General features: G+C 44.2%; 1 protein-coding gene across 3 annotated transcripts; it reads right to left on the reverse strand.

The window, feature by feature from the left end:
* MOGAT1 (monoacylglycerol O-acyltransferase 1) lies at window positions 1-25,291 on the reverse strand. 3 transcript variants are annotated; one of them, XM_081141824.1, is made up of 6 exons: window positions 24,811-25,291; window positions 14,434-14,612; window positions 13,842-14,046; window positions 10,910-11,084; window positions 10,181-10,380; window positions 1-5,828 (listed from the first exon to the last, which is right to left on the reverse strand). In XM_081141824.1, exons 1-6 carry the CDS (start codon window positions 24,902-24,904, stop codon window positions 5,674-5,676), a joined length of 1,008 nt encoding a protein of 335 aa, XP_080997950.1. In that variant the 5' UTR covers window positions 24,905-25,291; the 3' UTR covers window positions 1-5,673. The 3 variants fall into 3 exon arrangements, with proteins under 3 accessions (XP_080997950.1, XP_080997949.1, XP_080997948.1); XM_081141823.1 differs by having other exon boundaries at window positions 14,434-14,510; window positions 24,811-25,143; XM_081141822.1 differs by lacking the exon at window positions 1-5,828 and adding an exon at window positions 8,370-8,539 and having other exon boundaries at window positions 24,811-25,143.
* Window positions 25,292-26,098: the final 807 nt, after the last annotated feature.

The raw sequence follows: 26,098 nt of genomic DNA on the forward strand, positions 1-26,098 counted from the left end.
ATCAAGGGCTAAGCTTTATTGTATAAAGTGCTGGCATTGAAGGAAGGCAACTTCATTTTCGACACATTTTAAAGAGGAATTGAGGTCTAGCTGCTCCATTGTTTTAGCAAGTGTATGACCGACTCGACTTTATAAAACAGATTTACGGAGGTGTATTTCACACACCACAAAATTCATTCATTTGAAGTGCAGAGTTTGGAGATTTTTAGTGTATTCGGAGTTGTGTACCCATCACTGCAATCTAATTTAGAACATTTTCATCACCCCCTAAAAAAGCACCCCGAATCCACTGGCAGTGATTCATCGAATCCATAATCTACCATGGTTCTACCAGTTTTTGAAGATTTCGGATTCTGAGGGGTTTCCCTCTTCTTCCGGCCACATGAGGCCACAGCAGTTTCAGAGCTTGTCTTCTTTCTGCTGTGCCCTCTTCTGGCCTCATCCTACACACCTGCAGTTTTCAGTCACCCCTGCCTGTTTTCTGTACTGTCCTTTATCCCATCAAAATAATTAGAAGACTGAATTTGTAACGCTCCCAATTTCAGTGTGGTTCCCTTGATAACATTCATCCCCAAGACCAAGTTAACTGTCTTGCCGAGGTGTGTAAACCATTCCCTCCGGGTTAAACACCACACCCACATGCTTATAACTCAGGCATAAAACACATTTATTGGTCAAAACTTTACAAACTAAGAGCTTGTAAAAAGCACACAGCAGCACATAAAAATATAGAAAATATAAAAATTCACCACCTCCTATAAAGATTTTGACAAGTAATAAGCTATTACTTCAGAGTTTTGAACCACATTAAGGAGGAATCCTTATAGGTCAATTTCTCCTCTTTTTATTTAGAAAATTAAATTCTGTTTTAGAAACACTGGGACTAAAGGTCACTGTGACGCTGGAGAAATTTCAGTAGCCATTGAAGTTTTAGATACACCAAGAGAGTGAGGCATTCACTGGGACTCGCTGCATTCTTGCAGGAGAGGAAACAAACCATCCAGATAAACCTACGTCTCTAACTCGGTGTCATGACAATGACAGAAAGAAAGTCAGCAGAGACCACAGGGATAGAACCAGAAGGGACCTCGATCACTCACTAACTTGCACAGGAAGGAACTGGGCCCCGGTGACCCAGACAGTGAGTGGAGGGCCAGAGGCTAAAGGACCATTTGAGACAGAAGCCTGAGAACAGAAAAGTGGGACAGTCAGATTCTCTGGCTGCTTGACATGACTGCGCCCCCACACCAGAGGCCTCAGAGTCCAACCAGAAAGTCCGAGGCTCCAAGTTGGCCTGAGAGTAGCGTTGGGAGAGTTACGCAGCCCTGGGAATACAAGGAAAGTCAGATTTATCTTCAGTCTCCAGAGAGCCTAAGCTCATTCTCAACCAGAATCTAAGAGCTATCCAAATAAATAAATAGATAAATAAGCGCAGCTGGATGAGACCGGAGCCAGCACGGACTCGGGGCTTGGGGCTGTCACACGGTGACCGAAACTCTACGCCCACCTCTGTCTGAACAATGAGGCTGCTCCGTCCTGTGTCGATGACCACGACAGGACTGAGAAGGAAGAGCCTTGGCGGGTCTGTCGCCACCCCCACCACAGGCGCTCGCCTTCTCCTGCTGCTCCAACGCAAGAGGCTCTGGTGGCTGAGCCTGTGGTTGAAAACTGGGACTCGGCCCAGGACACATCACCAGAATAGCTCTTGCCAAAGGGAAACATCAACAGATGCGCTGCACTGGTGTTCAAAAAAGAGCAGTGTTCTCAGGACCGGTAAGGCAGGGCCTGCTTGGGAGTCATTCAATCTCTTGCTATAGGTGTGTTTTTGTTTGTTTTTAACTTGAAACTTTTTTTTTTAAACATATCTTTATTGATTTCAGAGAGAGGAAGGGAGAGGGAGAGAGAGACAGAAACATCAATGATGAGAGAGTCATTGATTGGCTGCCTCCCACACCCCCCACTGGGATGGAGCCCAAAACCCGGGCATGTGCCCTGACCGAGAATCAAACCGCGATCTCCTGGATCCTAGGTCAATGCTCAACCGCTGAGCCACACCCGGCTGGGCCTTTAGGTGTATTTTTAATCATTTTCTGCTTTTTGACGTGTCTGTTTGAGAGGGGGATTCCTGCGTGCATTAACCAACAATCATGGAATAGCGGCGCCTCCAGCTCTGTCTAGAGCAGAGGGACACGAACACGGAGCCGGTTGCACTCTGCATTCAGCTTCACTGGGGTCTGTAGAGGTGATCACTAGACAGGCTAGGAGGTCCCTTCTGGCTCTAACACTTGGCCTCTGTGACACGACCCATCCAAGTGCCAGGCTAGTGCCCAGGCGTCCGTGGAGAGGCTGCTCGGGAGTCCAGATCAACATCACACCAGGCAGACTCTGCTATGGAGGCACTTGTCCCAGGGGCTGACTACGATTGGGGTACACTTTCTCCCTTTCATTTACGATACAAAGGCGCTACGCTGACGGTGTTTGGGGAGGGTTGACCTCAAACATCAAAATACAAGGTATTAGAGAACTCCTTGGGTGTTCACATAAAGGTCTGTTTCCTAGAGATAGTGGAGCAACTGGCTGGTTATTTGGAATTCGCTTTGTTCTCCTTTAAAAAGATACACATATTAACCAGTGTCACCCCCAAAAAAATTTAATTTAAAAAATCAATATACAAATTTTACCTGCAGGAACCCTCCCAGCACCACAAATAGACATTTTATCACTTAGTAGAAAAAAATACATGAGATAGATGAGAACTTGCAATCCCGGGCTATTGGGGGGGAAAATCCAATCAGCAAATCCCATCCGCATTGTCTCTGGCCAGAGGAAGAGGGCACGGAGTGAATGAAGCCAATCTGTTCACACGTTTATCGCAGACTTTGGTAGCTGGCATCACCGAGGTAGCGTGGAGCAGGCGTCACATTACACAGAAGTGGGAGCATCACCCCTGGATTCCGCCTCCTGCGCTTCCCACACAGAAATGGACCTTCTACCAGCAGCGGGGGGTGTACTTTCAACCCTCTGCCAAGGCTCGTCCGTCTTCCCTGAAGTATGTGCACTTTGAACGTTCTCATAGTCGTGGTGAAGGTTTACATAAATCAAGGTATTCTCCGGGGCAGAGCAAAGCTGGGTGGCCTTCATGGCACCGAGGCTGCGGCCTTCCATGGGACAGTCGTGGGTTTAGCCGGACCCGGGCCATCTCAATACTTCTGGCCGCCAGACAGAGGAAATGACAGCCTGCCCCCAGTGTGCGAGGGGAACAGGAAACAGAACTGTCCAAACCAAACAGCGTGACCGCACATTTTCTCAAGGCAGTGATCCCAGTTTCTCTTCCAGCGTCCTGGGGTTACCGTCGCTGTTATTGTTTTGCTATGCTGCTTAAAATTGAGGTACAAATGTGTAGTCGGTGAGAAGCTTGAAGGTAGAGATCTCCATCAGACCACGTGAGTGAATACAACTGATGACCCACATTTGCGTTGCAGCAAAAATTCACATCAAAAAATTCATTTGCAATTTGTAGGGCTATATAGAATTTACGACTGTGCTTTGAGCTTAAGAAAGGACGTCTGGCCTGGCAGGATTAAGACCTCTGGAGACCCTAAGAAAGGAAGAGATAAACTCCCTACTAGGTACCTAACAATAGGGTTTCAGGTATGCCAAAATTAAAGTGGCCGATGTCTAGATTTTTTTAACGGAAAAATTCTAGATAAATTCATCAGAGCAGAACTTTTCTCATTTCTCAATGCCTCTGTGTTACTAACTGCTTACTAGACAATCCAGCTGATGTTAGGTGGTCAGGTTGGCCCTCTCACTCCCAGGTGTGAGATTAAAATTCATACCTTTGTGAAATCACAAAAGACTATGAGCTTTTAATAAACTTCTCCAAAGGGAGGAAATTCCTGTGTTTTATATTAACTTAGAGGCCTTTGATTGTGGTAATTCGGGCCTCACAGTTATATTCTGAAAGACTGAACCCTGACCAGCCAGAGTGTAATTTTATATAAATGGTGCTCCTTTTACATTTTTGAGGTATTGAGTAATACCAAAAAGGATGCATAGTCGAATTTTCTGCATCTAGCAAAGCAAGTATGTCTTATTCCCTGCTTTCACCAAAAAAATATATATATATTTTTTGGATCTAATTTCAAGACCATGGTCAGTGGGCTCTGGGATTGCTCAGTGTGAAGATAACAGGACATTGGCCATGAAACCTTATGAGGAACAATTGAGAAGGTTCACTTTGTCATATGTGAAACGCTTCCCCACTCAGGGCGTCACCCAGCACGATTTCATTCTGCTGTTGCTGGACCCAATCCAGGCTCTAGCCCAGGGCTTGATGTTTTACGAATCAGAGGCCTGGAGACATCTTACCAATGAGCTGGGACAACGCAGTGAAGTCACCCTCAAATACCTGGAGTGGAGGAAGTACAGAAGCAACATCTAGCAATGGAGATGTTTGGAAACTGGACATTCTTCTTACTTATTTACTGAATAATTAGTTAACACTCAGTGACTAATCGTCAGAAACCTCCTTCTGACTTGCTCCTTACAAGCCAGCCTGCAGTGCTGTCAATCACTGGGACAATCAGACACAGCCAATAATCTCCTTGTGAAAATGGGTCTTGTCTTATTATAGGTTTCATCCTATGGTAGAGCTTTAAAAATTCCTCACCTTATGGCAAAGTTTGCCTTCATGTTCATCTATAAATACATTCATTAAACATGAATTCACTTATTAAAAATACATTCACTTATTTTGTGCCTACTAAGTGCCATGAGCTCACCCAGGCATAGGGAGACATCAGTGCACAGAGGGGACAAGTTCCTGTTCTCACAGACCAGACATTCTGGTTGAGAGGAGATGCACATAACTTGGGTCAACTGAGAACTGGACACATCTCACCAGAGAGCGTGCTTTCTTCCACAGCTCGTCTCATTCAGAGAGGCCATTTGGAAAGAAAATTAAACCATTTCTATTACCACGAAAACTTCATGCAACTTCAGTGTCCTAAAACATGTGCAAAAGTATGTCTTTCCTTTTCTGTAGCAAATGAACATATTTCTAAGCAGATGACAATGATGAACATTTCTAAGCATGGATAGAAATGAGGGGACATGCTCTCACCCACATGGGTTTCCATATGGTAGATTCATCCTATTCTGAAAACTGCATAAAAATTCTGCCCCATTGTATAAAAATGTGTTGACATAACATTATCCACTAACAAATGGTCTGTTCAAGTGAAGAAAAGGAAACGATCTCTTCTAGCTCTGTATGGCCAATTATTTTACACACCGTCTCCTAAATGCTGCAGCTGCGCCGAATAACAGCTAACACACTTAATGAAAACGCCGCCTTATATTGCTGTAATGCTGAGCCAAAGGGTCTAATTAATTTTTGAAGCTGTCGTTCTGAACCTGTAAAATAATTTTTTTAATATTCTTCCTAAATGAGGAAGAATATTGACTCATAGTCATCTCTAACCTTACCCTATGGTCACACACTGTATCTTTATTTAACACAGCTCTACACCAACATCTGTCACTATAAGTAATACTTTTCAGTTGTCAATTTAATTCCATAGTCAAGGGGGGGGAAATTAACGTATTTAACGTATTTATTCTCTCAGTGGGATGTTCTCTCCTCCTCCTGTACGCCCTCCAGGAGTGCAGTTATTTGAAAACCAGGGTGTCTTGCTCTGGGATGCCATACTTCCCTTTGTGCTCCTCGAATAGTTTCCTTAGCTCCTCCATGTAGGTCTGATGCAGCTCCTCTATCTGCTCCGGGGTTGGGTGCAGAGTCTGATGAACAGGGATTGGGTGGCCAACTGCACAAAACAGGGAATACACCAGACGTAAGAAACCCAAAGCCCTCTGCGCAGACCCACTGCCCCAGGGGGCAGCCCTGGGAAGATTTTCCAATCAGAGCCCGCCAGCCCTGCGAGCTCCAAGCCCTCTCTCATTCCCCTGGCCGTGGACAGTGGTCACCCCATCCCGCCTGACAATAAATAAAGAACTTTCCTTCCCCGCAGACACTGGATTGGCAGTACCCTGGTGGTTGAGACGCCGAGTCAAGTGAGCCACTGTGCCGCCTGCAGCTGTGAGGGGAGAGGCCACAGCTGTGTGCCTGTGTCACCAGCATTCCTCCTCGGGTACAGCTGACAGCCGGACCACAGTCCCCCACTGTGGCTGCCTGTGAAATCTCGAATCATGAGGCATCAGCCCCTTCCTCTGACTCTTTTTAATGTCATCCGAAAAAATTCAGAGAACCTGTATCTTTGTAGTTAAATATCGGTACTAGAAAACGTACGTAATCACAGGGATCCCCCTGTTTGTAAGTGGTAGACAAAATCAACCAAAAGGCTCAATAAAAAAAAGTATTAAATAAACCATAGAGCATTCCTTCAATGGAATCCTAGGCAGCAATTTTTTTTAAATAAAATGATATTTTTGTAACTATGCATGGTGATGAATGTTAACTAGGTTTATTGTGGGGATCATTTTGCAGTACATACAAATATCAAAGCATTACATTGTACCCCTGAAGCTAATAAAATGTCAATTATACTTCAATTAAAAAAATGAAATAATATATATGTATGGACACACACAGAGATGCCTAAAATGTATAAAGTGGGGGGAAAGTTGTAAAAAAAAAAATCATATGATCCCATTTATGAAAAAAATTATATTTCTAGGCGCATTATAAGCTTTTTGTGTATTTTAAAAGTCTTGGAAGAGAGACTGATAACCACTCCTCAAGCCAGGAAGGAGAGATGAAGAAACTCACTTTATCTGTATTGTGTAAATTTTCTACAATGAGAAGACATTTGTGTTTTACCTATATATTTAAAGACAAACGAATCAAGTTTTAAAAGCCTGGCAACTTCTATACATATTTTAAAGGGCATTTATGTCAGAAACAACTTTTCTCTCACTTGCCTAGGGCTTTAGAGCGTTATATAGACAGGTACACAGGGCTTTTGCCCTCCTGGGTCCTTTCTGCTGCTCCCTGCGCCCTCTGCTGGTCTGATGCTGCTACTGACGCCAAGAGTTTAAAACGTACAGGATGACCAATGACCAGGGGCAGCAAGCTGCTTATTACCTTTGATTAGCTTGGGCATGATGAGGTCAAGAGGGGCTGTAGGTAAGAGAACAGAACTCAGAGAGAGGATATTGCCTTTGGCCTATCCTGAGTTGCCACGTGCTACACCCAGGGCTTCAGTCCATGTCAGTAGCAGAAAGTGGTTAGTTAAGCGAGAACCAAGATATATATATATATATCCTTATCCTTACTGTAACATTAATGGTCTCAGATTGCTAACTTTGGCCTCAAGAAGCTCATGTACATTTTTCTTTGATAGTCTGGATGTCAAATTTCTATACAGTAGACATCGGTCCTTCGTAATTCAACACAAAGAACTAGAAACATAACCATCTTGTGGTTGGCTGTGGTTGGAAATATGCACAGAGGCTAATGTGGTGATGGGGCAGAAGTGGGAGCTGGTGATGCACAAAAAGCACCAGGCTGGACCAGGTCTAGTGCTAGCTCTCCAGCAAGCACACTGAGCTAATAGGCAACTTAGGCAACTTCGTTTTCACAATTATAGGATATAAGAGCACAACTAGGAAGATTTTGAAGGTTTCTGTCAGCTCTGAAATTTGTTGTTGTTTGAGGAAAAACATGAGAAATCTACAAGTCAATCTACTAGCAAATTCCTGGTTTTATAGAAAAGCGTCGGTTTTCTTAGTGAAATGATCCCAAGGAGAGAGGTCAAGTGCAAGTTAACTATTCAGGGTGGGAGTAGGGGACATATAAAGAGACAAACTGATGGTTGCCAGAGGGAAGGGAGTTTAGGGGACTGGGGGGAAAATGTGAAGGGATTAAGAAGTACAAATTGGCAGTTACAAAATAATCACAGGGATGAAAGTACAGCATAGGGAATATAGCTAATAATATTGTAATAACTGTGCAAGGTGCCAGGTGAGTACTAGACTTGGGGGGGGAGTCGGTCACTTTGTACGTTACATAAATGTCTAACCACTATGCTGTACACCTGAAACTAATATAATATTGAATGTCAAATATTAATGAAAAAAATTTTTCATTGAATTTTTTGAATGAAAAAAAATTTTAATTTTTAAAAAACAAACAAACAAACCTCTTAATTAAGTAGAAAGGGAAGCAGAGGGCTATAAAATAACCTCCTGCTCTGGATGCTGCCTAAGTCCTGCCTGGGGTGTCAGGGGGTCAGCAGAGCAGCAACCCTGGGTTTGAAGCACACTGATTTAAAACAGACACGACCGTCATAACTTAGATCACTGTTTCAACATCGTACCGTTTTTTACTCTCTGTTGCATCTGACTGATACACAGCTTTGCTTTTGTTTATGGAATTGTAAATGTCTTATCCTCAGCTTGTGTTATTTCACGTCAATAATCAAGTCTTTACGCATTATCTGGGGTCTGGTTCACACCATCAGGCTGCCCTCAATCATCTGACTCCCACTTGACCACCACGAGATCCTGGCAGCTGAGTCTGAAACATTCATGTTCTTAGCTTGGGTTTTGAAAGACTTCAAATAATAGCAGATACTGAGATGCTAGAGATGAGAAACGGCCTGCCTGAAGTAACAGTTTGTGAGTTAAATAGAAAGATGGACTGAAAGAATTTTTCCTTTTTCTGAATCTTTAAGAGAAGCACGTTGGACACAGGCATGAGTGAAAGCCAGAATGTAGTTTTCTAGTCTTTACAACGAATTTGAATTTGGCCATTTCCATTTGACCTCTGACCAATTAATTACTTGTCAGCAGAGGTGTAATCAGGCTGTACTGAATGACAAACTTACTTTAAAAAAAAAAAGTTTATAGGGAGAATAAATGGTGATGGAAGGAGACTTGACTTGGGGTGGTGAACACACAATACAATATACAGATGATGTATTATAGAATGTACACCTGAAACCTACATAATTTTATTAACCAATGTCACCACAATAAATTCAATAAAAAAGAAAAGAAAAATAAAATTTAAGAAATGTTTAACCCAACCGGGTGATAACTATAATCATTTAACCTGAAAAAATATACTTGCTTTGAACATGCACAACCAATTTCACGGTGCATACGTGTTACACTTAATTAAACTTTTATTTCCTAAAAGCATGTCTTACAATTTTCCTTATATCCCCCCCAATATCAACTATCGTACTTTGCACGTAAAATATCAAAATGACTAATTAATAATATGCCAAAAAATGTAACCAGCTCCTGAAAAACAATTGCAGACCCAAATTTATCTCAGTATTTCTATTACACTAACTGACTGACGTCCTCTAAAATTCCATTTAAGTTAAATATAGCATTTAAAAGGTCATGTGACTGCATGTGAAATGTAAAGCTCTTATAAACTAACAGTAATAAAATCCCATTCTGGTGAAACAGACCTAAAAAGAACACCTGCATTTCATTTAATGGGCTATCGATGATGAAAATATTACTTCTAGTTTCCTATGAAGTATATAATTTTGGTTAATTCTGCTATCAGCCCCTGATTCAGCTCTTTCTGATTTTCAACTGTCCATGTCCTTTTTAAACTAAGGAGCTAATTCCCTTCCTCCTCAGTCATTTTATCAACATGGTCCATCACCCTCCTCCCCTGCCTCTATTTCCCTTAACTTGCAACTATTATAAATAAAATCAGTCTATATTAGGATACACATACATAAAGCTAAGTTGCAAAAAAAGAATGCATTTGATATAGAAACTGATGCCTACGAGAACTGAACATGATAAAGACTTATACAAAAGTTTGCATATATTAATAGACTCTGATGTAACTCCTTCATCAAAGAATTGCTGTTATAGTCGGCTGCTACAGAGAAATAAATTCATCCTAGAGGACTGGAAATTTTACTTCTAAAATTGGATTCCACTGAAGTTCAAGAGCAGTAATCTTGTAAGTCATCAATTCCCACTCAAATGCAAAATACAGTCATTTTATAAATAACAGGCGTACTGGACCTGAAGCTCCAATAACATCTATAGAATTGTTATTTTAAGTTCTTACTCAAAGCCGCCTCTCCTGGATTAGCACCTCAGTCAACGACAACAACCAACGCTCAAAGTAAGATAAAGCTCTTACTTGTCTTAACAAGCGGTTAGTCTTCGATGTACATACCGACAGTGTGAATAGGTTTCCTGTAGGGCACGAGGCCAAAATTGTACTGAAAAACCCCCCTGGCGTGGAACAGGGGCAACGCGAACCCCATGATCTTCTGGAGTTTATCCTGCACGGTTCGAAGCAACGAGCCTTCAGGGTTGCTGACTTGTTTAAATAGTTCATTTTCACCAAAAGAAAACACTGGGACCAGATAGGCACTGCAAATAGCAGAAAAAGGGAAAGAATAAGAATTTTCACCGAAAAGGACTGAAAGACGTTATTCTGCCCCATTGACTTGGCAGATTTCTAACCATTCTTTAACGTCCCCAAGCCCCCCTATACTACTAACTTCACACTCCATACCCTGAGACTAGCTTATTCTTGAAATTCTTTGGCAGATACTTGAGCAGTCTAGTGATTGGTAGAATTTTATTGTTCAGCAAATTCAAGGTTCCACGAAGATTGTTCACCTATAGTTTTGGCCATGGTTCCTGGTTCACTGGGCTGGAAGTCTTATGTGCTTTTTGTTTCCTTTGCTTTCACGGACAGTTTAGTTCTGGATGCCCTGGCGCTGAGCTTCCTTCGTGGGAAGGCCTACTCCACTCCCCACGAACACCCACGCCTGCTTCTTTGCGAAGGGCGATTAGGGCAATCTTTAGGGGCTACAAACATGACTTTACTTCTGTGTGCTCATGTAGTCATGTCTTACCTTCCCAGGCCCGGTCACCCGAATGAAAAGCCACTTACCCGTGGGTCAAAGCGATCTTCACAAACCCTTTCCGCTGGCGGATGAACAGAGTGAACTTCCCGGGGTGGGCATCCAGCGACTCCTCTGCACCCCCCAGGACGATGATTGAAATGTTCCCGCCGCCCTCCTTGCTCAGCACGTGGGACACGCTTCTCTTGGAAACCGAGACCGGCCCTTGGTGAATAAAACAAGAGGTGTCCCGAACGGTCCTTTTTTAAAAATTAACACATTTGCATCAAAACGTCCTATGGCATCGGTGAACATCTAACAAGATTTCCTACCCTACTTAGGTTTGGAGCACTCTGTCTACCTCGACAGCTCAGGGACGCCTCAAATTCCAGGTTTCCAAACCCGGTGAATTAAATTCTTCGTCAGAGTTGTTCCTTGTCCAACAACGACCTGTCACAGCGAAGGGAACCATCGACCGTCCAGTCACTGAAGTCAGAAGCCACGTCCCATGTGTATCCCCCCTGCTTAGCCCCATGCTGGCTCACCACCGTTCATTCAAAAGCATTGACTGAGCACCTGCTACATGCTAGATGCTGACGACAGGGCAACAATATAACCAAATGCTGCCTTCCTGGGGCTGAATCAATCACTGAGTCTTACTGAACCTATCAACTATTTTTCATATTAATCCCCTCGTCTGTTTTGCCATTGCCACTGCCCCTGTGCTAGATGAACCCTCCTCACCTCTCCCTGATCACTGCAACAGGCCCCTTCCATCAGCACCGTCTCCAGGCTCACCTCCCTCCAGCGTATCTCTTGTCTGAACGATCTTTCTAACATGCAAAATCCAGTCAGGTACCTCTTTTGCTCAAAGTCCCTCATAAGTTCCGGTGGCTTACCCACAAGATAAAATCTAAAGCCCTCTGCACGGTATAGAAGCCTGCTGTGATCTGATCGCCACCACCTGCCCAGTCTTAATGGAGAGGCAGAGGGGGCGGGAGCCCTGAAGCACACAGTGTGCTCTGGCTGACACCTGCTCGGTACCCAAAATGAGCCGAGAGGAAGCGTCTGGGGGCAGGACTTACAAGGACTTGGAGCCACCTGACATGACAGCAAAGGATCTCTATTTAAAACCCTACTGGTTCTTTACTACATGAGGTCTGGTGCACGCATCTGTCTTTCACACCCAGAGCAGCAGCTACTGAGACAGGCAGAGAGTAGGTGGGCAGCCTCGGACCAGGGCCTGTCCTGGGAAGCAGGTTCTGGGAGGGACTGAGAACTCTCTACACTTAGAGACAAGAATAGCCTGAACCTCCACTGGCTACAGATTTGGATTAAAAAATTTTTTTTGTTCTTTTTATGAAAATTGTTATTGAATTTATTGGGGTGATCTATGAGTCTGTTTCTATTTTATTTGTTAGTTTATTTTGTTCATTAGATTCCACATGTAAGTGAGATCATGGGGGATGTGTCTTTCTCTGACTGGCTATTTCATTTAGCATAATGCTCTCCAGGTCCATCCATGCTGTCCCAAAGGGAAATGAACAAACAGAATAGAAACAGGCTCATATAGAGAACAGGCTGAAAGGTGGGAAGTGGGTACAGGCCTGGGTGAAAAAGGTGAAGGGATTAAACAACCCCCACCCCACACACGCAAAAAAACACTCATAGGCACATACAACAGGATGGTGACTACCAGAGGGGGGGAGGTAAAGGAAGGTAAAGGGCGGAAAAGTGGTGATAGGAGACTTGACTTGGGTTAGTGAACACACAATACAATATACAGATGCTGTGTTACATAACTGTACACATGAAATCTATATAATTTTATTAACCAATGTCACCCCAATAAGTTCAATAAAAAAGAAAAAAAAACACCCGTAACCCAATGCCTACAAAACAAGAAAAAGGGATGTTTTTCCTCTACAGTAGTTGGGGGTTTTAGTGCACCCCCTAGAGGCCACATGCAGTGGCAGCCTAGACCGCACAGCAAGCCCAGGGCCACACGGGAGAGGGCCCGCAAACAACCTAAAAACCCAGCCGCAGGCCCTGGTCCTTCAGTGCTTAGTGATTTCCTACCAGGTAGTAATGACAATGGAGACTTGAAAGATTAATAGGAAGGAATGAAAACCTGGAAGACCATGGAAAATGCCACCTCTGAATATGCCCCTTACTGATCCTGAAAATGGAATTTTTCAAAAAACAGACTATCCACTTTCCCTTATATTTAAGAAAAGCAAAGACAGTAATAACTAACCTAGAGAATGATCACAAACATAAAGCACTTTCTCAGTGACTGTAGTTCATGGTTAGCCAATAATTTGGTCAAACTGAAAAAGCGAACAAATTGAGCCTCTTAAGTTGAAGCAAGATTTATCGACACAAACTAAGCCTCTACACACATTCATGTCATATCTCTAGGGCATTTCAGCTGGACTGATTCTCAGAACTGGTAAAATTACAACTTCACTAGTCAAAGAGTCTTCCACTAGTTCAGAGTCGCAAAGTAGAATGAACTCTTATTTCTGACCCGTAGTATTTCATGCGGGAAGCAAAAGATAGCAGGTTCTGTTTAGTTTATACACTGCCATCACTTCAAGACACGTCGGAGGGCATTTTTCATCTCTAATATTCACAAAAGTACACCAGGCTCCTTTCCAAAGGTGCCATGTATCATTTGTTTGGTTCTCTCTACCACATCTGGATACACAAACCACACTCATCAATTTCTTCTTTCATTCATTTGCATCTATTGAACATCCTTACACTCCAGGCAGCATTCTAGATCCTTGTGTAGAACAGAATAAAGGACGGCCTGTGTCTTCCTGCCACTTACAGTGCAGCGGGGGAGGCAAGAAACATCCAAAAAGCATCCAAAGTGCCAGCTGGGGATAAAGACCCTAAGAAATGTTAACCCCGCCTGGGTTTGAAGGGGCCTGTCTCCCTAGAACATGGCAGAAACAGCAATTTGCCTTCACTTACCACTGCTCATCAGATATTCTCGGAAGAGAGGGCACCGGAACCAAATTGGAAGCACATGGAGATACGCGGTAAAGCCGGGAAACAGCTTCTTGAAGTCCGAGTAATTTGTACAAAAATTTCCGAAGGCTCCAGCCACAAGCACTCCGTGGGGGTGAAACCCAAATATGTAGTTGTGACTTGGATCCAAATCCTTCGTTTTGATGAGCTACAACACATTGACATCGAGATTTTTAATGTTCCCTGATTAGTTTCCAGGAAGAAATGAAATGATTCACGATTCGTTCTTATGTCAAGAAGAAATGAAAAAAATAATAAAAATTGGGGGGGGAGGAGAAAAGGAAATAGAGACTATGACTTGTTTTCGTTCCGAGTCAGAGCTATTCCCCAAATACTTAACTATTTCCTGAGCCCAGCGCCCCTCACAACCACCTTCAAAATATTGTCTTAGCTTAGAGTCCATTTATAGTAACTTGGACTGACTCAGGCTTTCTCCCTTTAAAAGGAAAAAAGCTTGAAATACATGTAATAAAATTTTTTCATTCCCCTCCCAGCTCAAAATCACACTGCGTATATAAAACGCAAGTCTACTCACATGAATTGGAAAGTAGTCCTTAAAGTACTTCCAAACGGCCCAGCTTCTGACCCAGTCGGACCTCCTGCCTCCTTGCTCTGGGGTGCGCCAGTCCAAGTAGAGCCATGTCAAGTAGGGGATGTACAGGAACCAGTAGTTGTAGAGGATCAGCAGCAGCAGGACCCCAATGCACACCTCCGCTGTGGGAGAGGGGAGACTCGGAATGAGGGGCCGCTCGCACCTGCTCACACCGTCCAGTCATGGGCCCGGGAGGGCATTTCACACACAGAGGGTGCCCAACCGAGCCGCAGTTCAAGTAGGTAATAAGACAGCCACGGCATAGTATTATTATTATTCTTATTTTTAAAATATATCTTTCTTGATTTCAGAGACAGGAAAGGAGAGGGAGAGAGAGAGAGACAGAAACATCAGTGATGAGAGAGTCCTTGGGGATGGAGCCTGCAGCCTGGGCATGTGCCCTGACCGGGAATTGAACCTCGATCTCCTGGATCCTAGGTGGATGCCCAACTGTTGAGCCACGCCCGGCCGGGCCATAGTATTATTTGACATTTATTGGATGCTTACTATTTACCAAGTATTATATTGTGTATTCGGCCAAAATATTTCCATTTAATCCTCACATAGCCACGGTATGGATGAGGCAGCCCCAGTGGTCTTACTGTCCCTTTTGTAGAAGAGATGACGGAGGCTTAGGGAGGTTCAATGGATTGTTACGAGCACCTAGAATATAAGTGGTTGATCTGCCTGAATTCAAAGTCCACGCTGCCTCCCTGGCCTGAGGTACGCGGACGGGGTGGGGCTGGGAGGGATGTAGAGGAGTTCCTACCACAGGTGTTCACGGGGACGGAGCCTCCACTACTCATGTGCCCACACAGGGGGGCATTCTATCGACAAATTTCACTTTCAGGACCTCTACTGCCAGAGACAGAAATAGCACGGGAGGGATTCTTTCTATCTTAGCTCATCTATCACTAGTACCTGCCACATTTCACAATGACAGAGCAAAATCCAAACTGTTCATGAGCCTAATGAAGCAAAAATTGACCAAATCTCGCCTGGTAGTAGTGACAAGAATGTATGCCTTAAAGTCATAGATTAAGCTAAGCCAGAGATTTCCTTCCTATGTCTGTGCTACATACTACACTAAAAAATATTTACTAAAAGAGAAATGCATCAACGACAGGGGAGGGAGCGTAAAGACATAAAGGTTGGCACATAGTAAGTGCTCAATCAATGCCAGCTCTTACTATTGCTTAAAGGAGCACCACTGCCTCCTTCTCTGCTATGTGCTGCAGTCGCTAATCTAGCGCTGACTTCAGTGCCCCAAGCTCCTATCCACTCTCTATCGACTTTGTTAAAAACAGCTTTGTCCCCACCCTACCCAGCACAGTATCTGAGTAACAGCACCGTGATCTGTTATCATTTTATAGATATAGGTTTCTTTTTGCCCAAACCAGAATATGTATGTGTATGTATATATAGACATACATACAGTTACATACACATATATATGAGATATATATATATATATATAGTTTTTTTTAAACATATAAATCAATAAATTTCCCAGTATAGATTCAACACAAACATAGAATTGAAGACTGTCAGAGGACTGACTTGCTCTCTCCAGGGTGGATTAAAGGAAGAACGCACTAAGGAAACATGTGCCCTGTACCTCTCCGGGTTGTTTCGCTGCCTCCTTGAACTGCCAACAAAGTTTCCATGAGTCCAGAAACAAGGCCAAAAGAGTGTCCTCTGCCCTGGCACCTACAAGGATTATTCTATTTTGCTTCACCTACTTCCCTCTCCCCAGATCTGAGTGCTGACAATTTACTGTCATTGGTTAATTCCGTTTATTTTACAAAAATGTGCAAAAAATTTACAAGAAACTCAAGCAGGTGTCATTACTCTGTACGCCAAGCTAGATCGCGTGAGCTAAGAGCAGGGAGGGGGAAGAGTTACTGAGGAGTGACCATCTCCCACAGGCAACCTCCCCCACTTCTTTCCGCAGCCCTGGGCAGTCCCCACTGTAGAGTTGCGGAAACTGAGGCTCAGGCACTTTAAGTGTCCAAAGGACTTGTATCTGGATCTGCCTAGACCCTCAACCCATGCACTATTTTTACACAACCAAACCATCCCCAGTTAATGGTAATAACACCATAAACTTATAAGTATTGATTACATGTGCATAAGTAGGTTCATAAGCATAAAGACTCAGGCAAACGAGATGTCTGGGTTCATTTTTTACTGTAATGATGGAGAAACTGGGTTCATTTTTTACTATAATGATGGAAATTTATTTCATTTCGACTACAGAGTGAGTCGAGAGCGAGTCCAGAAATAAAGCCCCCCAGCTACTAATTCAGTGTTCCACTCACCAGCCGCACACCCCCGCTGCTTGAATACACAATGCACACCTCTTTAACATTCACCATAGATTTCAGATGTTGGAATCCACCTCTGACTAGATGCCTGGCCCAAGGCAAGTTCTTACTTCTGGAGACTCAATTCCTTTACCTGTGAGACATGTTAGTAACAGAACCTCTCTCCAAGGATTGTGGAGGGATTAAACAGAGAGATGCTCCGGTGCCTGGCACAGAGCAAGCCCTTGACGGATTGGAGCATTGTTATAATAATTTTTTTTTACTATCACCCATCGGGAGAATGCAAAAGTAGAGCGGACAAAATGTCACCCATATTCCGGTCACCCAACAAAAATTACCGTTAAAATTTTCCTTGTATGCACCCCTGTGTTCAACGCAGCATTATTCACAGTGGCCAAGACATGAAACAAACTCCACGTTCTGCGACAGATGCTTGGATATGCGACAGACGCTTGGATATGCAAAAGACCCTAGACCCTTGGATATGCAAAAGACCCTAGACCCTTGGATATGCGATAGACCCTTGGACACGTGATAGATGCTTGGATATGCGATAGACCCTTGGATATGCAATAGACCCTAGACCCTTAGATATGCGATAGACCCTTGGACATGCAATAGACGCTTGGATATGCGTTAGACGCTTGGATATGCGAAAGACCCTTGGATATGCGATAGGCGCTTGGATATGTGATAGATGCTTGGATATGCGATAGACCCTTGGACATGCGATAGACCTTGGATATGCGATAGACCCTTGGACATGCAATAGACCTTGGATATGCGATAGGTGCTTGGATATGCAATAGGTGCTTGGATATGCGAAAGACCCTTGGACATGCGATAGACCTTGGATATGTGATAGGTGCTTGGATATGCGAAAGACCCTTGGACATGCGATAAATGCTTGGATAATGAAGACGTGGGACATAAATACCCTGGAATACTCCTCGGCCGTAAGAAGAGATGGAAACTGCCATTTGTGGCGACATGGGTGGATCTTGAGGCTACCACGCTAAGAGAAGTAAGCCAGGTGGAAAAGCACAAGAACCACAGGATTTCACTCATATGTGGGATATGAAACAGAAAGCAGCAAACAAACGAACAAAACAAAAAAACTCATACACACAAGCTACAGAGCGGTGGTTACCAGAGGGGAAGGGGTGGGGGAGGCTGAGGAAGGCAAAGAGGCTCAAAGATATGGTGACAGAAAGAGACTCTGGGTGGGGGGCCCAGAAGGCACTATACGGACAAAATGCTATAATTTTGTACACTTGGAACTTACATAATCTTATCAACCAACGTCACCTCAATAAATTTGATAAAATAACTTTCCTTGTGGCCTTTTTTCCCTAGGAACAGGTTATGTTTCTTTAATATGGTCGATCACACAAATGTTTTATTCTGTATTTTATCACAAGGATCTCATGTTAGCTGTTTGGTATTATAAATGTGGTGATGGAACTTCCGTGAATGTTATTTTTAACAATATTTATCAGTGCTAAGTCAACCATTTCTCTTCTTTTTGAACATTTGGGCTTCTAACACATTGCCTCTGTAAACTTACATCTGCATAAAGTTTCCCTACTTTTTGATTTACTTGCACAGGACAGTAAGTGAAATACTGGAGCACTAAGCAGAAACATCTTTGTTACCCGATACACTTTAATGCCATACCATCTAGAGGAGTTGTTCTAATTTCAACTCCCACTCCACACATTGCATACATTCTTTCATATTTCATCTCATAAACAGCACCAAAGCAGTTTTTTTAATCCCTTGATCCTAAACTGGATCAAAGGCAGAAAACCCTACAAAAACTAGGTGAAGGGATCACCTCTATTATCTATTTTTATCTCATTAAGCAACCCAAGGTAACATGATTCTTCTCAATTGGAGGTCAAAGAGACAAGGGAGATCCGAAGTCTATTCCAATATACGGTAGAGCTCTCAGGGCTGAGGCCGATACCTGCTGAAATTGTCTAGATTCACAAACCAAGATACACATGGGCGGCCTGAATTTCAGCTGCTTTGACTTAGGCACAGCCTGGATGAAAACCCACAGGTCAGCCCGGTCACTTACACTCGGTAGACGCGACTTTCCCTACACTGCTGAGGAACCGGCCTCCCACTATTTTTTATTGCGGTAAGATTCATATAGCATCATTCCAAAATAGAACCCTGAACCCATTAAGCAGTTACTCCTTACCCCCCTCTCCCCTGACAACCAAGAACCTGCATTCTGCACCTATGGATTCACCTATTCAAGGTGTTTCACATAAACTGTACAGAAGGCAACCAACAGATGTTGCTCTTCATTTTCTTTCTCCCTTCCTCTCTCTAAGCATGTCTCCATGTGAGGATTACATATATATATATATATATATATACACACACAGAATTATATATATACATATACAGAATTATATATATATATATATACACACACACACACATATATATACATGTATATACACACACACAGAGAATGGAAAGATAACCCACAAGTTGGGAGAAAAACCTATACAAGGACACACAAAACTCCCAAAACTCACTAAGAGGAAAACAAGCAACCCAATTAAAAATGGGCAAAAGATCTAAATAGGTACTTCAACAAAGAAGACATACAGATGGCAAATAAGCACATGAGCAGATGCTCAACATCACTGGTCATCAGGGGAATGCAAACTAAAGCTACAAGGAGACAACGCTACACGCTTATTAAAATTGCAAAGATTAAAAAGTTTGACTGTAGCAAGTGATGGCAAGGATATGCAGCGACTGGAACTCTCGAATGCACAAAAGTGTAACCGCTTGGGAAGAAAGCGTGGCAGTTTTTATAAAAGTTAAACCCGTTGGGGGGCTGGGTGAAAAAAGGTGACAGGGTTAAGCAAAACAAAAAACCAAAAAACCATAACCACGGACAACAGTAGGGTGATTACCCGAAATGGGGGGCAGAGGGAGGTAGAAGGGGGTAATGGGGGACAAGTGGGGATGGAAGGAGACTTGATTTTGGGTGGTGAACACACGATGCAATATACAGACAATGTACTGTAGAACTGTACACCTGAAACCTACATAACTTTATTTACCAATGTCACTCCAATAAATTTAATTTTAAAAAACAGTTAACCCTGCACCTCCCATACCATGATCAGCCATTCCACTCTTAGGTTTACCGAAGTGTAAAGAGAGCCTGTGTTTATACGAGGACTTGTAGGTGAGTTCACAGCAGTATTATTCACAGTTGCTACGATCCAAATACTCACCGACAGATGAATGGACAAATTGCTATATACCCATTCACTAGAATCCCACTTCCAAACAAAAAGGCAACTAACTATTTATACACACAACATTAAAAATCTCAAAATAATTACACTGAGTGAAAAAATTTAGACAAAAAAAAAAAAAAGAATACGTATGATGTCTCTGTTTAGATAAAACACTTGAAAATGTAAACTAATCTGCATGACAGCAAGCATAACAGTGGATGCTTGGAGAGATCACAAAAGGGATATAAGCCCAGCCGGTGTGGCTCAGTGGTTGAGTCGACTCATGAACCTGGAGGTCATGGTTCGATTCCCAGTTAGGGCACACGTTGGGGTTGTGGGCTCGACCCCCAGTAGGGGGCATGTAGGAGGCAGCTGATCCATGACTCTCTCATCATTGATGTTTCTCTCTCTCTCCCTCTCCCTTCCACTGTCTGAAATCGATTTAAAAAACAAACATATTTTTAGAAAATTTTAAAAAGGGATATGAGAGACCTTTGGAGATGATGGGTATATTCACTCTCTCAATTGTGGTGATGGTTTCTTGGAGATATATCTCACAACTTGTCAAGTTGTACACTTTAAATATGTACAGTTCACTGTGTGTCAGTACCTCGGTAAGGCTGCTTAAATAAATACATAAATAAATAGACACATTCAGTGAAGCATCATGGTCCCACCCATGTAGTCTTAGGCAAGATATTTAACCTCTTGAACTTCAGTTTTCTCATCTAAAATAATAAACCTAATAACCTGTGACAAGTGGGGTTGTAGGTAAAAGTTGGTCAATAAATGTTGGCTCTCTTTTTCAGCTTGTTACTTTTCAGTCAGCAGGCTGGCAGCACACTAGTAATGTTTTCTTTTTTTTCCCTAATATATCTTTATTGATTTCAGAGAGAGGAAGGGAGAGGAAGAGAGAGAGAAATATCAAGGATGAGAGTCATTGATCGGCTGCCTCCTACATGCCCCCTGCTGGGGGTTGAGCCCGAAACCCAGGCACGTGCCCTGACTGGGAATCGAACCTCCATCTCTTGGATCATAGGTCGACGCTCAACTGCTGAGCCACGCTGGCTGGGCATGTTTTCATTTTTTTAATATTAAGATTGGATCACAGATGATCTAGCAATCCCACTTCTGTGTGTTTATCTGAAGGAAATGAAATCACTAACTCGAAAAGATTTCTGACCCCCAACCCGGTGTTCACTGCATTACTTACAATAGCCAAGACATGGAAACAACCTAAATGTTCATGGGCAGATGAACAGATAAAGAAAATGTGATACATACGGACACACAGGAATATTATTCAGCCACAAAAAAGGAAAGCCTGCCATTTGTGACAACATGAATAGACCCTGAGGGCATTAGGCTAGTGGAATAAGTCAGACAGAGAAAAACAAATAGTATATGATCCCATTTATATATGCGATCTAAAAAAAAATCTTACTCATAGATACAGAGAATTGACTGGTGATTGCCAGAGGCAGGGGTGGGGTGAGGGGTGGCAGTAGGGGTGAAGGGATCAAAGGCACTCACCTTCCAGTTATGAGATAAATAACTCCTGGAGATGTAATGCACAGCAAGGTGACTACACTTAACAATACTGCAGTGTATAGTGGAAAGTTTCTAAAAGTACATCTTAAAAGTCCTCTTCACAAGGAAAAACGTAACTGTGTGGTGACTGATGTTAACCAAATTTATTGTGGTAATCATTTTTCAATATATATTGCACACCTAAAACTATAAGATTGGATGATGCAAAGTTAACATTTATCTCATGACTAAATGAAACATTTCGCTATTTTTTTAAGAAAACCTAGCCCTAGCGGCTTTGGCTCAGGGATTATTAGAGTGTTGGCCCCTGGACTGAAGGGCCAGCCAAGAGCATGCACCTTGGCTGCAGGCTCCCTCCTGGCCCAGTTGGCCTGTGAGCGGGAGGCATCCAAGCGATGTGTCCCTCCCTCCCTCCCTCCCTCCCTCCCTCCCTCCCTCCCTCCCTCCCTCCCTCCCTCCCTGAAAAGCAATGGAAAAAACGTCCTTGGGGGAGGATTAAAAAAAGAAAAAAGAAAACCCACGGGCTAATAACTTAGACTCATTTCCTGATAGTGGAAAGAAAAAAGCACTCCAAGATTTTGACTTAGAGATCTTAATATATATAGTTAATAAAACCCCTCTTTTCACCATTAGAAGTAGCTATTCCATCAACTTCTTAACTCAAAATTGACAATTAAGTAGAAAGAAATAAGTAAGCTTTTATCCCACTTTTCCTGGAAGAATTGACTTGTAGGGTAGTCAACTGGTCCTAAATGATTAGGGGGAAAATTAGTCCTTGCATAAATTCTAGTTAATATGTGAAGAATGAAAGAAAGAATACATAAACTACCATTTCTGCAGTCCCAGCGAAACAGTTAATTCAGGCAAGCATCATCTCATAGAGACTTCAACCACTAGGTGCAGGGGACTTTTGTTTGCAGCATGCCAATTACACCCCTCAGATTACTTCCTACCTGGCCACTCTTGACACTAACCGATGGGACAACTAGGCATTATGTGACATCCTGCAACGTGAAGCACCCAGCAGCACCTAGGAAGAGGTGACATCAAAAAGTTTTCACCTAGCCCTGCCCAGTGTGGCTCAGTTGGTTGCGTGATCCCATGCACCAAGAGGTTGCTGGGTCGATTCCTGGTCAGGGCATGTGCCTGGAGTTGCGGGCTCGATCCCAGGTGGAGGGCATGCAGGAGACAGCCAATCGATCTCACAGTCATGTTCCTCTCTCTTTCCCTCTCCCTCTAAAATCAATAAAAAACCTTAAAATAAAATAAAATAAAATAAAATAAAATAAAATAAAATAAAATAAAATAAAATAAAAGAATAGGAGCCTGTGGGTTGAATAGCTTCTCTTCTGGGTGACAGAGTGGAGGGAGTCATTCAGCAAGTATTTATTTTGTACCTTCCATGGGCGAGGCACGTGCTAGGAGCTCCCTCATTGAGCGTGTAGACAGGGATGGCAATACAGACCTTTCTCAAGCAACCACAGACACACACAAATATGAGCAATGACAAGTGTCATGGAAGAAAAGGACAGTGCCCTAGCAGGGATGTGCTGATTGATCGGCAAGCAAGTCAATTTCCAGGTTGAAGCCACTACAGTAGCAGCACCGGGGTCAAAGCAAGAACTCTGGGTAGAACACTTGGGTTTGCACTCTACCTCTGACTAGCTGTGTGACCTTGAACAATTTATTTCACCTCTTAGTTCCCCCATCTGTACAAGTGCCGTACGAGTGTGGATATGAGCAGTCCTTACATCATAGAGTTGTGAAGATGACACGGTCCATATGATATGGTGCTAGAATAGGGCCTGGCACCCACTAAGCCCCTCCATAAATGTGTGCTATTATCTCGAGGGTCCTTTGGCCCTGAGCAAAATGAAGTGAAATGCTATCCACCCTGTCGGTTTGGCTGTGAGGGCTTAATGAGTTAATGTTTTGAATTTCCCTATTTAATAAACCCTAGCTGCATACTAGAGTCGGAGAGTTTGTTAATATGTTTTTATTTTTTAAATATATAAATTACATATACACACACACATATACACGTACATAACCCATAATAGCTTTGCAGTTGTGAGTACTCGAAACAGAGTTTATTCTTGTATTATTACTTATTAGTTATTGCATTATTTATTTGTATGACACCTGTAAGCCTCCATTTGCCCAGCCCTGTATATGATGCATGGGCTCCATTCTGAAACAAAGGAATTAGAAATTCGAGGGATAGAGCCTGGGCGTCCATATGTTTTAGAAGCCTCTCCACTCATTCCAATGTGCAGCCCGGGTTGGGAACCACTGATCTAGGCAGCCACATTCCAAAGCCGTTTAAAAGTGTAAACCTCTCTAGTGCACATTAACACTGTCATTATCACTGTGGCCTCAACTGTGTGGAACCCAGGATCTGCTCTGACAGCACGCAAATGATGTCAGCCTTCAGGGAGCTGCAGTTCCCACCGATTTCCTTCTCTTCTCATACCATCCCCCTTTCCTCCAAGAGCCCAGCAGCCAGCCAGACACACAGGGCTCAGGTGAGCCCCAGCTCCACCCCAACCCTGCCTCCGGCCTCTGCTCCTCTCTGTCTAGCTCCTGTGCCTTCCTATGCAGAATTAATTGGGGAACCGGTCAGAAAACACTCCGGGGTGGAATTACTTACAGATAGAGGCCACCCAACCCAACCCAACTTTGGAGCAATCTTCTTTGCATCCGGAAGGCCTTAAACACGGAAAAGCTAACACAGCTATTTGCCATGAGGGTGGGGAGAGGAAGGAATCAGGTGTTACAGACTTGGGCATTGTTGTTCCATGTATGAGACTAAAGTGCAATGTTCTATAGTTCCACGGGTCGTGGTTACATGTGAGTGTATGCAGTTGCCCAGATTCGTTGGCTGTGCACTTATAATCTGTGTCGTTTATTGCAGGTAAGGTACACCTCAGTCTAAAAAACATATAGCACAGGGGAAAATAAAGTTGGCAGTCACTCGCTGGGAGGTTCACGTGGGGAGAGACACCCAAGAGGAGAGCGCCAAGTGAGCTCCAAACGCCCTCTTTGACCTGTTGGCTCTGGCTCACCCGGGAAGAAGGGTTGGAGGGTCCGAGCGCGTCCTTGGACAAGGACTGTCGGGGGGAGGAGGCGGGGCCCCGCGCACCGCGGGGTTCCGCCTGGGTTCTTACCGAGCAGCAGGAAGGACAGGACCCACTGAAACACCGCCGCCGTCTGCAGCCGCCGCGCCAGCGGGATGTTGAGCGGCGCAAACTCGACCTTCATGGCCCGGCCCCGGGAGGACGGCGCGGACTGCGGCCACCTGGAACCTCGCTGCCCTGCGGCGCCCGCGGGAAGTGCGCGCTCGGGGCAGGGTCCCGCGCCCGGTACCCGCGGGGCGGAGAGGAGGCGGCGGCGGCGCCGGAGTGGGCGGGGGCTGGACTTTGTCTCGGGTGGGAGGGCACGCCGGGGCCCAGGCCGGGGGCTGCCAATCACGCGCGCCCGGCCCCGGAGCAGCCGGCGCGCCCGGGCGCTGGCGACTGCGCTCCGCGTGGGGCGCAAGGGACGCGGAGAAAGATCCGCCGACCGCCTGCAGCCCCGCAGCGTGGGCTCCCGCAACCTAGCGGAGGCCCTGGGATCTCCGCCGGGATCTGACTGTTCAGGGGATCGACCACCATGTGCTTGGCTTCAGCATCCGCCTTTAAACCCACCCCTTCCTCTGAATCACCCACCAGCTGGAGGAAAACGCGGGACTTGGCTTCCCCCGGAGCGGGGTACTTAATCTGTTTATGGGTCTGTGCCCCCCCCACACCACCCCCAAATTGGGGAGGGGCGGGGAACTTGTGCCCTCAGACTCCTCCACGCGTCCTGGAAATCTTTTACTTATTTACTCAATTCAACAGACACTTACTGAGTGCCCCCCGCATGCCAGGAGCCATTCTGGGCACCGGGGGCACACCCGGTAACCAAGTCATTCATTGGTTCTGCTCTCAGAGTCCAAGTTATCGGGGGTGGGGCCGGGGGAGTGTTGACAAATACAAGCAAAATAACCACACATTGGGTATATAATTGCAAAGGGAAGGCCTGCTATGCATGCCTGGAAGAATACCCTAGGACAGACTGGAGGGTCAGGGAAGTCTCTGAAGAAGTGACCCTGACTTTAACTGGAAGGATGAATCTAGCCCGGGCGAAGGGAAGCGCATGAGCAAAGGTCCTGTGGCTGAAATCCAAAGAAGGCCAACAGAGAACAAGGAGGAGATTGGGGTGAAAAGAGGCAAAAAAGGAGTCCCAGGGTCAGATCCTTTACCCTAAGCCTTGCCACTGGAAGGTTTCAATTGCGATGTGTTAAATAGATGGATGGATTCCCAACAGTGCCCAGTGCTTTTGAACACACCACGTTTTCTTTACAAATGTTAATACTGTATAGTTAACGTGGCTGTCCAGGCATAGCTAGAGGGGATCTGGAACAGGGTAAACACA

Source organism: Miniopterus schreibersii (genome assembly GCF_964146895.1).
Source record: "Miniopterus schreibersii genome assembly, chromosome: 7".
Taxonomy (NCBI): Eukaryota; Metazoa; Chordata; class Mammalia; order Chiroptera; family Miniopteridae; genus Miniopterus; species Miniopterus schreibersii.